Here is a 12,818-nt window from a genome sequence, read left to right as displayed (position 1 = left end):
TCCGCGGCGTCGAAGGTTGCTTTCAAAATGCAACCAGACACGGCTCTACCCTCTGCGGAAATCCGAGCTAACTGGCCCTTTAAAGGTTCAGGAGCAGAGGCTATGAGTGCCGCGACTTCTTCCCACTGATGGCAGTTGTAGCTGGCCAACAGGGTGGTGGAGTTTGCAATCCTTGCTTGATAGGCGGACGTTGAGGCTACTTTCCTGCCGAAGCCGTATAGTTTTTTGCTCTCCTTGTCAGGAGGAGCTTCGGACGACAAGGGTGTTCCAGCCCTCTTACGAGTGTTGGTGACAACTAGGGAGTCTGGCTTCAGATGTCCTCTTATATAGAGAGGGTCAGACTGGGCTGCCCTGAAAAGTTTTTCAACCCTGGGATTGACTGTTCTGGTGAGGTTCGGGTTCACCAGGGACGGGTCTATTCTTTGCTGAATGGACTTGAGGATAGGGATGGTCTGGGCAACAGGCCTCCTTTCTCCAACTAACTCTTCTGCGAAGTCCCTCTCCTCCTGGACACCGTGGGTGTCAATATGGAAATGTTCTGCTGCGCGTGCGAGATCCTCGTTTAGGAGGGGTTGTTATTGACCGGGGAGTCGGTAACCGGGGCTTCGTTCTCTACCGGGGAATCTACTCTGTATGTTTCCGGGTCTTCCTCTTCCTGGTCCTCATCATCCCCGGTTTGCTCTTCTACCATGCCAAATTCTTGGTCCTCACCAAAGGAAGCCTCTCCTCGATACAATGAGTATGGTCTTGAGTATGGTTGTACCTCGAAGTGGTCTGACCTCATCGGTGTTTCAAACCGGGGCTTTTTACTTGGGGGGATAGGATCATCAGAGCCTGAGGGTGTCGCCCCTTGTGGATCATACGAGAGGAAATGTTCTGGATTTTTATCATAAAAATCAGCCAAAGAAGACATCCTTGACATGACCCTATCTAGGTCTTCACTCGACCATTTTTTGGAACTGGGAACGACTCTCTCAGCAAGTCTATGGGATTTATCTTGAGTAGATTTGCTGGTTTTAGACATATCAGCAGACCTGGTTTTGTCTGTCTGTTTAGGGGGAGTGGTGTGTTTCACAGGTGTGGAAGAGTGCAAAGGCTGCTTCTTCTGCTTTTTTCCACCCTCCCCGTGAGTGGAAAAATGTTTTCCCTGTCCCTTAGTGGCTCCGGAGGTTTTCAACGCCTGGCGTCGAGGATCGGGGGTTGGGTCCCTGTCCTTTGAACGTGGGGCCTCGCTGATTTTGACTGCGCCCTCCGACTCCTGGAGCGCGGCCTGGGGGTGGAAGTCGTCTTCGTCTTCTGACGATTGAACTTCTGTTAGCCTAGGGAGCGAGGCACTCTTGGCAAAAGTGGATGATTGCCTGGAGTCATGCGGCGATCTTGATCGCGAGCGTCCAGAGGACACCGAATCGGACCGTTCTGTTTGTGCCTCTTTCCGAGAACTCGACGTAGTCGAGTCTCGGTTGGACTTCGTGTGTTTAGTGTGTGTAGTGTGTGAAGCGCTTGTGTCGCCGGGGGTCTTCCCCATAGCCGCCCTGCCGGACGACCTTCCGAGGTTGGGGACCTGCGCTCGGCTGTCTTTCGACGCCGTAATGCCCTCGCCGTCCGAAAGTACGGCGTCGCTGAAGGCGCCCTCCGCTGCCATGGCCGCCTGCCTGGCGTGGTGGGCCCAACGCTTCGAACGGTCCTTAAGTGCCTTAGGTTTAAACCTACTACACGCTCTGCAGTTCGCTTCGGGGTGGTCCCTCGGCAAGCAGAGATTGCACGTGGCGTGCCTGTCGACCCAAGGGTATTTGCGATTGCACTTGGGGCAGAATTGAAAAGGGGTACCCTCCATATGCACCTTGAGGCAGCGGGCTGTTAAGTGTAGTAAATGTATAAGGTGTACCTATATACCAGGAGTGTAGAGTATGTACAACCCCCCACTCTCCCTACTTGCAGGGCCGAGGCCAGAGGCCTTCCAAGGCCCGGGCCGAGGCTACAGGCCTTCCGAGGCCCAAATCCGTCATGCAGCAGCCGACGGTCGATTTCTTCTCCAGCCGGCGTCGAGTGTCGAAGTTCGACGTTGGGGTGGGGAAGGATGTCAATAGATTAATATTTTAAATATTTTAGCAAAAGTATGGTTAAGGCCAGGGGACTCCGCAAAATGCTTCCGACCAGTATGGCGGAAAAAACCAATCTGAGGATCCTAGACGCGTGAGGGATCTTGGGTACAGTGGACGTCACACTAGGGATAGTATTACTGGCACGCCCTGTGTCGACGCCCATTTTCGAGTTTCGAAAAACAAACTGTAATACTCCGCAGCTTCCACAAGCCTCAGAGAGATATATATATGGGATACATTACTCACCGTAATCGTATTTCTGATGCTTGTATCTGCTTAGATTCACATGCTGTGCATAGGCCGACATCTAGTGGAAGCTGCGGAGTATTACAGTTTGTTTTTCGAAAGTCGAAAATGGGCGTCGACACAGGCGTGCCAGTAATACTATCCCTAGTGTGACGTCCACTGTACCCAAGATCCCTCACGCGATAGAGAGAGAGAGAGAGAGAGATAGAGATAGTGTGTGTTTAAGTAGTAGTATTACTGTGTTCATTATTCACATGTGTGTTCTGGCCCAATTTGTACATTTTTTATATATTACTGTCTAAGGGTAATTCTTGTGTCCTACTGTGTGCTGATCCAAGACCTTCGATCACCCCACTCCTGAGACCTAGCCTTGACTGCTCTCCAAGCTACCTTGAATTGTCCTGGCTAACTTAGCAGTGGTGCTCCCTGTTTCACTAAACAACGGTGGCCTCCTCAACATCTGTTCACCAGAGCATAATTCAGAAATCCATTCTAACACCATCCAATGGCCATTTACCTTTCCAAACACTCAAAATAAGGGGGAAAAGCACTGCAAACACTAGGCATGTGTAGAGCAGTAATATTTTACCTTCATAAGGCAAACAATAGGAAAAGCAAGCAATTCTTTGTCTCTTTTGCACTGGGCCGAGATGGTGACCCAGTAATCCGGTCCACCATTGCTAGATGTACTATGAAATGCATTGAATTATGTTATTCACTGACACATAAAACACTACCATTTACACGAAAAGTACACTTTACACATGGCACAGGATCAACATTGCTTTTATTGCCAACGTGCCATTGGAAGAAATCTGAAAGGCTGCAACTTGGGAGTTCAGTCTACACCTTTACAAAACACTGTTGTGTCAATCCACAATCAAAAGCTGATTCACAGGTGGGGCAAGCAGAACTTAAGCATCTTTTTTTCTCCTGTAGCCACTGCTCGCTCAATACCATCTATAGGTACTGCTTGAAAATCTATGCCAAGTATGTACATATAAGCAGACTCACACACCTCAGGAGACAAATATTACTTACCCAGTAAACATCTTTGTGGCTGGTGTATGTTTAGAATCACATGCGCCAGCCCTACCTCCTCACAAGTAAGCAACAGGGCAGTACAAAACATCAGCTACCCTCAGGGGCATTCACAACACACACAGATGTCAGGTCTGAAAAACAATCGGAGGACAGCAACAAGTGAAGGATCATGGGTCCCTGTAAATGTAGGATAAAGATAGGATGGGAACGCCTGTGTTAATGCAGTTTTCCTAATTCTAAAAAATATGTAATACTAAGACAATCACTGGATGGTAGCCTATACATAAGCAAAATCAAAAAGTCCCAGAAATATTATTTCAATGTTTGCCTCCTTAGTGTGAAATATACCCTTCTGGGCTTAGGGACTGTGTACAATATATCCTGCATTATGGTATCTTCCTGGCAGTGCTGGACATATTGTTGCCCTGTGTTCTACATTTAAGTGCTTTCTTTGTTCTGTGTACATATGTATCATACATACTACTTGGATTTAGAGTTTAGCAGGAAACCTGTAGCCAGGTTCTGTGTGGGAAGCTTGGATTGCGAATGGTAATTATTGCTTAGGGGTCTTTCGGGGCTTACATTTTGGGCAAGGAGCGAGTTGGCACTTAACTGGTCATTTACTGTTTATTTACCATGATCTATGGGATTTAAACCAGAGTACTTATTTTTAATTTCATAAATATGTATTTTATATGTGACCATACAAATAAAGTATGCTTTTTGAATATGAAGTGTTGTGTCCATTGGGAGTAATTGTACCTCCCTGTCAGGCTTCCTTCCTCCTGAGGTCAAGCATAACTTCTCTGCTATAGTCATAATTGGAGTCTCGTCTTTCCTTTTGCGTGACATCCTATTGGGTGACTAACAGCTCTACAATTAGGTAAGATGATTACACAGCACACACAAGAGGGTTGTGCAAAAATCTTCCAAACGTGTTTACAAAAGAGGGTTCTCCCAACTACACAGTTGAAATAAATGCAGTAGCTACAGCACAAGGAGTAGTATAGGCATTGGATTTACAGGAATGCCGAGCATAAGCTGAAGAGGGGTCCTATGGTCACATTACAAGCACTTAGAAAGAGAACACACAAGATAGCAGGACTGCCAGCAGAGTAGGCACAGGTAAGCAATGCAGTGAGTTGGGAACTTACAAATAAAAGCCTTAATACCACTTTGGTGACTTCTATGGGCCAAACTACCATGAATAAGAAGAGGGCATTCAGGAGTGTTAGAGGCACTTCAGGCTTGGGTCCCAGCACATATGCTGCGATGGTTTGATACTTCCTTTGTGTCCACTATTTGAATTGTGCCTTTTTACAGCATTGCAGCATCCTGCAGGGACTCAAGGCTCTCAGAAGTAACTGAGGGTTACATTTGAACACAACACCAAAAGCAACAGCCAAGAGGCATTCTGGTCTGGTCTACGAGCCCCACCCCCTACTTTTGAATATGCTGAGAACAATTGAAATTACCCAAAATAATTACTAGAAAGGCTGGAAAATCATACACCAGTGCAAAGGAAGTTCATGCAACGTTCCCCGCACCCTCCCAGGCAGCCTGGTTCCTTAACCAGTTAAACAATGTACTCCCTTCCTCCAGATCCAGCCTCGCAGGTGCAATGAAAATAAGACTCACTAGTTCTTGTACTTGACGAAGAACTCCTCCGCCTCCATGTACATGCCGTTGGGTAGCTGCAGCAGAGGGAAACAGAACAGACTAATCAGATGATTGATGATGCAAAAAACATGGCAAACCAGTTATTTGTAAACTTTCTTCATCATTTACAAACCACTCAAAATTGAGATGAGGTCAGGAAACCATGGGAGACCAGCCTAGGGTACGTGCCTCCATGCACACTGCTCACAATCCCACCCACTCATCTCACCTTGCTGGATCATCGACTGCTAGGGGCGCTTCCTGCCGCTCTCCTTTCCACCCATTTACCGCCCCCTCCACCCATATCTCTCATGTGCTCACCATCTACAAATCGCCTTCTCTCTTCTGCACCATAAAACCAAACTATTTTGGGGGAGGGCAAAGGTTATATTTGGTCCTTTCCCAGATGACACCACAGTGGCCCCAATGGGTATAGAACCTCTGATCATTTGATAAACAAAGACCGCCCTGTAAGAAGGCTTGGTAACAACAGTAAGACAGACAAGTAACCACAGTTCAAGGGTGTTCATTGAACTTAAAAAGGGTCTGGAAAAACATCCATCTAATTCTAAATCTACAGATGGGAGCAAGCTACAACCATCAAAAAATAATGCTGTCCTAGTGGTGGCATGTCAAAATAAAAGGGCCTATACTAATAAACCTATTGCCAATCCTTACCTCTAAATACAAATGGCGTGGGAAACAATTTTACGAAAAAGAAAAAAAAAAAAAGTGTTCACAAATGATATGGGAGGATGTTCAGGCCGTTGGCCTCCCTTCTCCACATTTTCAGCATGGGACAAGGCGGTACACTCTAGCTTAGCACAGTGTCTGGCTTCTCTAGCCAGAGGCTACAGTTCAATCATTCGCATCAGGGCCTTCAATACCCAACTCTCTTTGCCTTTCAAAGTCCCTTCTCTCAGAGGGCCTGATGCGACAAACAAGTTATTTTTCTCTTAGGACTTCACAAGTACTCAGTTTCTCATATCGGATCCCCATCAGCCGGGCTCAGATCCTTTAACACAATGTTCAGTCTCCCTCCGCCAAGCTCGGACCAAATTCATTAACTGTCATCCATTGTTTTATGCCATTGACATCGAAGACTTCCAAATGTGCACAGGGTTTTGCTTGACCCGTTGCAGGACCACTTCGATTTTCTTAACAAAATACTTTATGACTTTCGCTTTTGCCACTTTTCAGTTGGATACCTAACAGATTTTCAAATAAGCAAACATGTGGTGCCGCACCATTCTACGGAATCGTATCTTGGCTTCAAAGTTCAATCACTCAACTGTTTAATTTTGTTCACGATTACCACATATGCTTCATACACTGTTCGCTTCAGCTTTCTCTATACAATGTTGTCGCTTGCAACCTTGGCTTCAACACAGAGCGGTCTGGTATCAGTCTCCTGAACTCACCGGCTGTGTGGCTTCACTGGCACTGCTTTGTTGTTGAAGCGAAGGACAGTACCACAGCAGCAAGCGATTATCCCCGCCTGGACTATCCACACAGGAGAGCCCTGGGTACCTCGGACACACAATGCAGGATTCCTCTGCTTTGATTCCAGGTCTTACTTTCATGAACCTTCGAGAATGGGAAACATAACGGTCTCTGGGAGAAAAGGTCAGGGGTACTTCTCTCCTTGTGATCCCCTACAGTCTTGCCGCCTTTCGCCTTGTATTAAACTGCCATCTTGGAACTGCTGCTTCCTCGTGTGCTTTGCCTTGCTCAGAGTGTGCTCTCGTGCTCCGCCTTTTGTCAGTGTGGGGAAGTGTAATGGAAGTCGGGTGTGTGTAATGGTCAGTAACTGCCTGACCCTGCTTGACCATTGCATTGGGAAATGTCAGGTATATGGCATGGGTGGTAGTCCGTTTTCTCTTAAGGTGAGCAGTTTGTGAGATAGTGTTTGTGTCGGAAAGGGGGTGGGATGGAGGCTGAGTTCCTAAGTATCCTATCTGGTAGGATGCGGTAAAGGTGTTACAGGGAAAGGGATCTTTCTGGCCATCTGGTATCCCACTCACAGAGGCCCCTCAGCCAGGTGATCCTGTGGCACTGGTCCACCCCCAGGAATTGTATCCAAAAGCGATGACCGTGTCCTGGCCACCTGGATGGCAGATCACTGGGGACTAGAGGGTGAGACACCTTCAGGTTTCTCACACCACTGAGGGACAACACGTTCCACATGAGGGTACACTTGAGGCCCCTCACCTAAATGGCAGCGTTTGCTAAAAGAGCAGCAACAACCAATGTAGCAATGTCGGGCATTACGGGCCATCAGTGTACATTCAAATGCAGGATGCGCCCCGAGGCCAGGCCATATTCCTGAGTGACAGTGAATGCGATAGATGTTCTATCAGAGGTCTGCAAACTTTGGCTCCTCCAGTTGTTTTGGACTATACCTCCATCTGCCCTAGCCAACATGGACAGATTCAAGAACCTGGTCATACATGGTCATACCTCTGCCAACACGGCGGTTCCAATGAGTTAGAAAACCAGTTCGAATGAATGACTGGCTGCAAGGTTCAATCCATTTCTAAAAGATTTGCCTGGGAAGAAGCGGACAAAGTTGACAAGTGAAAGTTCCTGATTCGACTTGGACCTCTGCACTTATACAGCAAGTCCCAATCAATGTGAAAGTAAGCACAGGCATATCTAAAGAATGGATGTGAGGAAGACTTGCCGACACCTTCAGTGCATGACCTAAAGTCCCATCCAACCACTCAGTAGCCAGGACCTGGTAATTATTTTGATTTTCCCTGATCTGGTTTAAAAAGGTTTCCTTAATATGCTCTACTCTGAGGTCTCATCAAGAATGTCCTTGACAAATACTCTAACTCAGATGCTCTACATCCATTATGGTTAGGTTTCCACAAGAGCCCATTACCCTTTGTGACAGCAGATTTTCACTTTTGGGGTCCTGGGTCTCAAATCCTGTATTGCCTTGCATGGATTTTCATGGATTTTCCAGTTATTTGGTAATGAGAGAATTTTACGGAAGTCACTGTCACTGAACCCCACTTTCTAGTATGCAGAAGTTAGTAGCCCACATGGCTACGAGGGTAAGGGAGCTCTAGAAGCATCCCAATTTTATCCCAGGGTGACTGGTCAACCTGAAAGCGTGCTGTGGTGTAGGATGGTAGATGTGATTTAGGATTGGCTACACCAAACATGTAGCCCTTTTACCACATTAGCAGCTCAATACACATAAGGTAGCACTTAGGGTACAATTAAAATTTTGGGGGAAATGTCCTTCCAGTTGACATCCATCAAGCCCACAGCCATTTTATCAAGCGATGAACCCTGATCCAACTTCGGAGGCAATGAAAGCAGTTTTTGCTCAGCTTCCATTGCTCAACACTTTACCAATGCAGAGGGACTGTATTCACTTGTGTGGCGTGTGTTGTTTTAAGTAGCACACAACACCTTACAGTAATGGGTTGCAGGGGTTCTTTGAATCCCTTTTTGCTTTCTCCAACATCTTTGGCGAGTCCTGGAATGGAGATTTGTGGCCAGTTAATATGGGAGCTTACCCCTCCCTCCCCCCGCTACCCTCGGCTGTGGTAAACCATGTGCAATTTCATTTAGACATGGATTGGTCTATTGCACCTCAGTTAAATGGGTGGTAACAAGCTCTTTCCACCTCAAGGTTCTCCAGAAAATCCTCCTGTTCTTTACTGCAGCAAATAGGACAGCAACTAGTCTCTGGGAGATGTTGCAGGTTTCACATTCCTGTACTGGCTGAGCTGCACTGACGTCCAGTGCATAAGTATTTTTTTTTTTATTGTGATGGTTGAATAAAATCAACCTTTCAATATATACAAAATACAGATCTATACAAATAGTTAAAATTTCAAATCAAAAAGGAAAATTTATAGTTGATCTTCTAAAATTCTTCATAATATAAGATTGACATAAATACATTCTTGCTCATAAGAAAAATTAAAATACATTGTGCAGAAGGTGATTTTCTTGTTTTTTATTGTACCAGATAGGGATCATCTCTGTTTCATAAACTCAGTCAGATAGGAGTAGGTACAAGTGAGTAAAGCCAACAAGCTCAAACTAGGGCCAGGGGCGGTAAAAATGTTACAATTGCGACTCCAAGTCCTGTACGTTGAGTGTAACAGCTGAAATCTTGTGGTCCAAACTATTTCACAATCAAAATGTTCTGGAAGATATAGTATTTGTTAACATCGGGCATAATACAAGCAGGTGTTTCAAGGTTTCCTGTTCTTTCATATGTCCACAAAATCTACATGCATTTTCATATTGAGTAACGATTTTTCAACATCTTTTGTCTGCAACAGATTTTAACGAAACTACAAGAGATTTCTGTGTATTGGTGATGGAAATTTAACTAACTAGGACTCTGGTATTTGCGTGTTTGGATGAAAACGTATTGCCAAAGCTTTTTGGCACCTGTTAGATTTGTAAGCAGAAGCTCGCCCGAAATATCAGCTGCAGCCATGGCGTCTATGATCTATTGCCTCCAGACCGGCATGTAATGATGTTTAGTGGAAGTTGCATATGTAGACGGAGCATGCAACAAGGCTGAGGGATTGGAAGGTATCAAGCATTTTCTATTTATGGAACAAAGTTTCCAAGCATAGGAACTGTTCAATGAAAGCAAACCCAACTCACGCCCGGCAATGCATATCGGTTGACTTGGTGGGAGAGAAAGGACTAGTTTCCAGAACATGGCATCTAATCGATGCCAAAGGTCGGTCCTCTGCACCATACATGATTGTGGGCACTACCTTTTGGTTGTCAAAATTAAGTAGCAGTAAAATTGAGAATTTACCGTATTTTGCATGAATGCTGCATGCTTGAGCAGCAACTGTTAATGGTTTCCTCCTCAAGTCTGGATTATGGGTTGTCAGAAATATGGTTATTTATGTTAAGTCCCAAGTAGCGATATTCACTAACCACTTGCAATAGAATTCGTGCAGAAGCCAGGTATAGGAGCATTTGCTAATTTGGCTCTTGGTCCACAAACTAAAACCTGTGTCTTTTCTAAATTGACAGTAAGGAGAATTATATTAACATAGTCTCCTAGTGCACTGAGAAAGTTTTGCAGGCCCTTTGGGGTCTGACAGGAGGACTAAATTGTCTGCATAGAAAAAATAGGGTATGATCTGCTGGCCTAATTTAGGAGCATCAGAGGACTCCAGTGAAGTGATGCCTCATATCAGAAAGTGTTAGGGGGAAATCTCATTTCTGAGCTAATTACCTTCAACCTTAGAGACCCCCAGCTCTTTAACTGGACTTTAGGACTTTTTAATTTTAACCCTGAAGTGCGGGAGACCTTTTCCTCACTCATGGGTGTTGACCCGATTTGGATTTTGTTTTCACTGTTTTTGGAGTCTGACCAACTCCATAGGCATCTACTTTTTGTATGGCGACACACAGCAACTTCAGTTCAGTGTCAGAGAAATCCTTTTAGATGTCTCATAAGGTTTAAATGCCTTTCCTTCGTGAACTACAGTTCCCAATAATAGTAAAGGGAAATTGACTTTACTTACCTTTGCTCTTAGCAGGTCCAGCACACCCCATCTTATGAGTGCTGGGGGGTTACTTGGTAGCCCCTTTTCCTACATTCAAGTAACATTTTGTATTATACCCTACCCTACTTTAAATGGCTGGTGGCAGTGGTTTAATTTTTCCTACCAATGTACTTGTCTACCACAGGCTGAACCCTCAGCTGCAGTACAGCACCCATGGGTGAACATTTCATCAAAACGGCGCCAGTCTTTTTGCCATTTTCATTTGTGAGGTCCTTCCTTGGGTTTTACGTCGAAACAGATTGGAGCCCTTTGTCTTGCCTTTGGCGGGTTTCAGCCCTGAACCCCGCCTCTGGCTCCAGTCGGTCTGGAAGGGCAAGATGTGAGGGAGGGTCCCGAAACTCCTGTCTTGTCTCTAGGAATGCCTGAATGCAACCAGTCCCGATAGGCTGGCTATCCATTCAGAACAGCCACCCTGTTGTGTGATTGACAGCCTAGGCTGTGCATGAATGGAAGAAACATGCTTACAACGCGACGGTTTTGGGACTAGAGGCAGAGTTGCCCACTGGGAGAAAGACCCAAAGAAGAAACCATGAACCAAGCTTGCTGCATCCTCCAGGACCTTTGAATTGCCCAGTGAAGCCCTGCTGCTGTGCTGAAACTCCTTTTTCAATTCGACAGAGACCCTCCGGAAGGGAGGACTTCTCTTGGGTGAGTGGGACCAACTAACCCCGAGACAAACTCCACTGGACCATCTTCCTCGACTGGCTGTACTTCTTCATTGCTGCAAGAACCGAGTGCCAGGGGTCCGAGTAATCCATAGTCCAGTGAAATGTCTGAAATCCGGCTAGAAGCCCCAGGAGTCTAAGGACCCTCCAGAAACAGGGCGACCAGAGCTCGAGTCCCCTCACCAAAGTGCAGGAGCCAAGGAGTGCAGAAAGCCCAATCATTATCTGAGATCCGCAACGGTGCTGTTTGCTAAGCGCTAAAACTGCAAAGTCCCACTGAACCGAAAAGAGCTGGTAGTTGCAGACCTCCCAAGTACCGCTGCAGGAGCCCTTCAGACGTCCTCCCTCTTGTCCCCACGACTGAGGCTCAGGGACACTGGGTCTGCATTACTTAGCAAGACAGAATCCAGCTGGACAACTCTTCTTCAAACCAGGAGGTACTGTTTAGACTTGGGGTACTTAACTCGTCCTTTAGCTGTGCTTTCCTCAGTTGGGAATTGCAGTGGCTTACCTTTTGAGTTCATTCAAACTGTCTTTTTACAGGCTTAACAGCTTGAGACCCTACAAGTGATTTTCTACAAACTCTAACTTTGTGCAAGACTGTTTCTAATCTAAGAAGTGTCTCAGCTCCATAGACTGTGTTCCAATTGACTTTGGCTGTCCTGGCTCCCTGAAGACTCTAGTCCATTGACTGATCTTGTTTGTCCCTCATAGGTGGTAGCTTGTTGTGAACTGTTACTGCTGGGAAACGCTTGTCTAGACTTCATTGGAATATTTAGTTGTCCTCAAATTTACTGAGAACCTGTTCAAACGTATAACTAGTGTTATACGGAAATGCCATTACTGTCCTTGTGATTGGAGTCACCTCATGGTGTAGGACAGAGGTCTTCAAACTGGTGCTCGGCTGCATCACGGGGGGGTGTGGGGGGGGGATTGGGGGCACGAGAGCCCAGCATGAAATGCCCCAAAAAACCAAAAAACTTTATTTTTTTTTTTTAGATTGGAGGAAATGGGCAGTGGCGGCTCACATGGTCGGACTGGACCATAAAACTGTCTCAGACACCAATGAAAAAGTGGCCCACAATTGCAAATGGATATTCATTCCTTTAGTCAATCTGTTTGAATAGTACCCAAGGAGTTGTTTTTTTGTAAAAATGTAAGCAAATTGTGATATTTAAAGAATATTTATTTATTCAGCAACAATGGTCAAAACTACTAGCTGTATAGTGAAGTAAATTAAACTGGCCCACATTGGCCAAAAAAGTGGCCCATTTTGACTGGCCTACATTAGCATTTTTTGGTACAACAATCGGCCTATAGGCCAGTCCGAGCCTGGCGGTGCATCCATAATGGGTGAGGGGGCGTCCACCCAGTGGGCCCCTCATCCATTATGGAGGAGCCGAGGAGCCAGTCCAGTGAAACAATGAGCACTCCCTCAGCTGCTTTTTTCAGCTGAGGGAGTGCTCTTGGGCTGGCTGAACTGTCAAAGGGAAACACCGTCTTCCTTCGACAGTTCAGTTCCCCAGCCGCACATG

The 12,818-nt window shown here is 45.9% G+C and overlaps 1 protein-coding gene across 8 annotated transcripts in view; it reads right to left on the bottom strand.

Moving 5' to 3' along the window:
* The window catches only part of CHD8 (chromodomain helicase DNA binding protein 8), a 1,687,145-nt gene that overhangs the window by 1,319,058 nt on the left and 355,269 nt on the right, over positions 1 to 12,818 (bottom strand). For all 8 annotated transcript variants that reach the window (XM_069633907.1, XM_069633913.1, XM_069633911.1 and 5 more), the window contains exon 8: positions 5,031 to 5,086. In XM_069633907.1, coding sequence (XP_069490008.1) covers positions 5,031 to 5,086 — 56 coding nt within the window. The remainder of the gene's footprint in view (positions 1 to 5,030; positions 5,087 to 12,818) is intronic.

The sequence above is a fragment of the Ambystoma mexicanum genome, chromosome 13, assembly GCF_040938575.1.
Source record: "Ambystoma mexicanum isolate Mex_15411 chromosome 13, UKY_AmexF1_1, whole genome shotgun sequence".
Classification (NCBI taxonomy): Eukaryota; Metazoa; Chordata; class Amphibia; order Caudata; family Ambystomatidae; genus Ambystoma; species Ambystoma mexicanum.
This window is presented reverse-complemented; position numbering and strand designations above follow the sequence as displayed.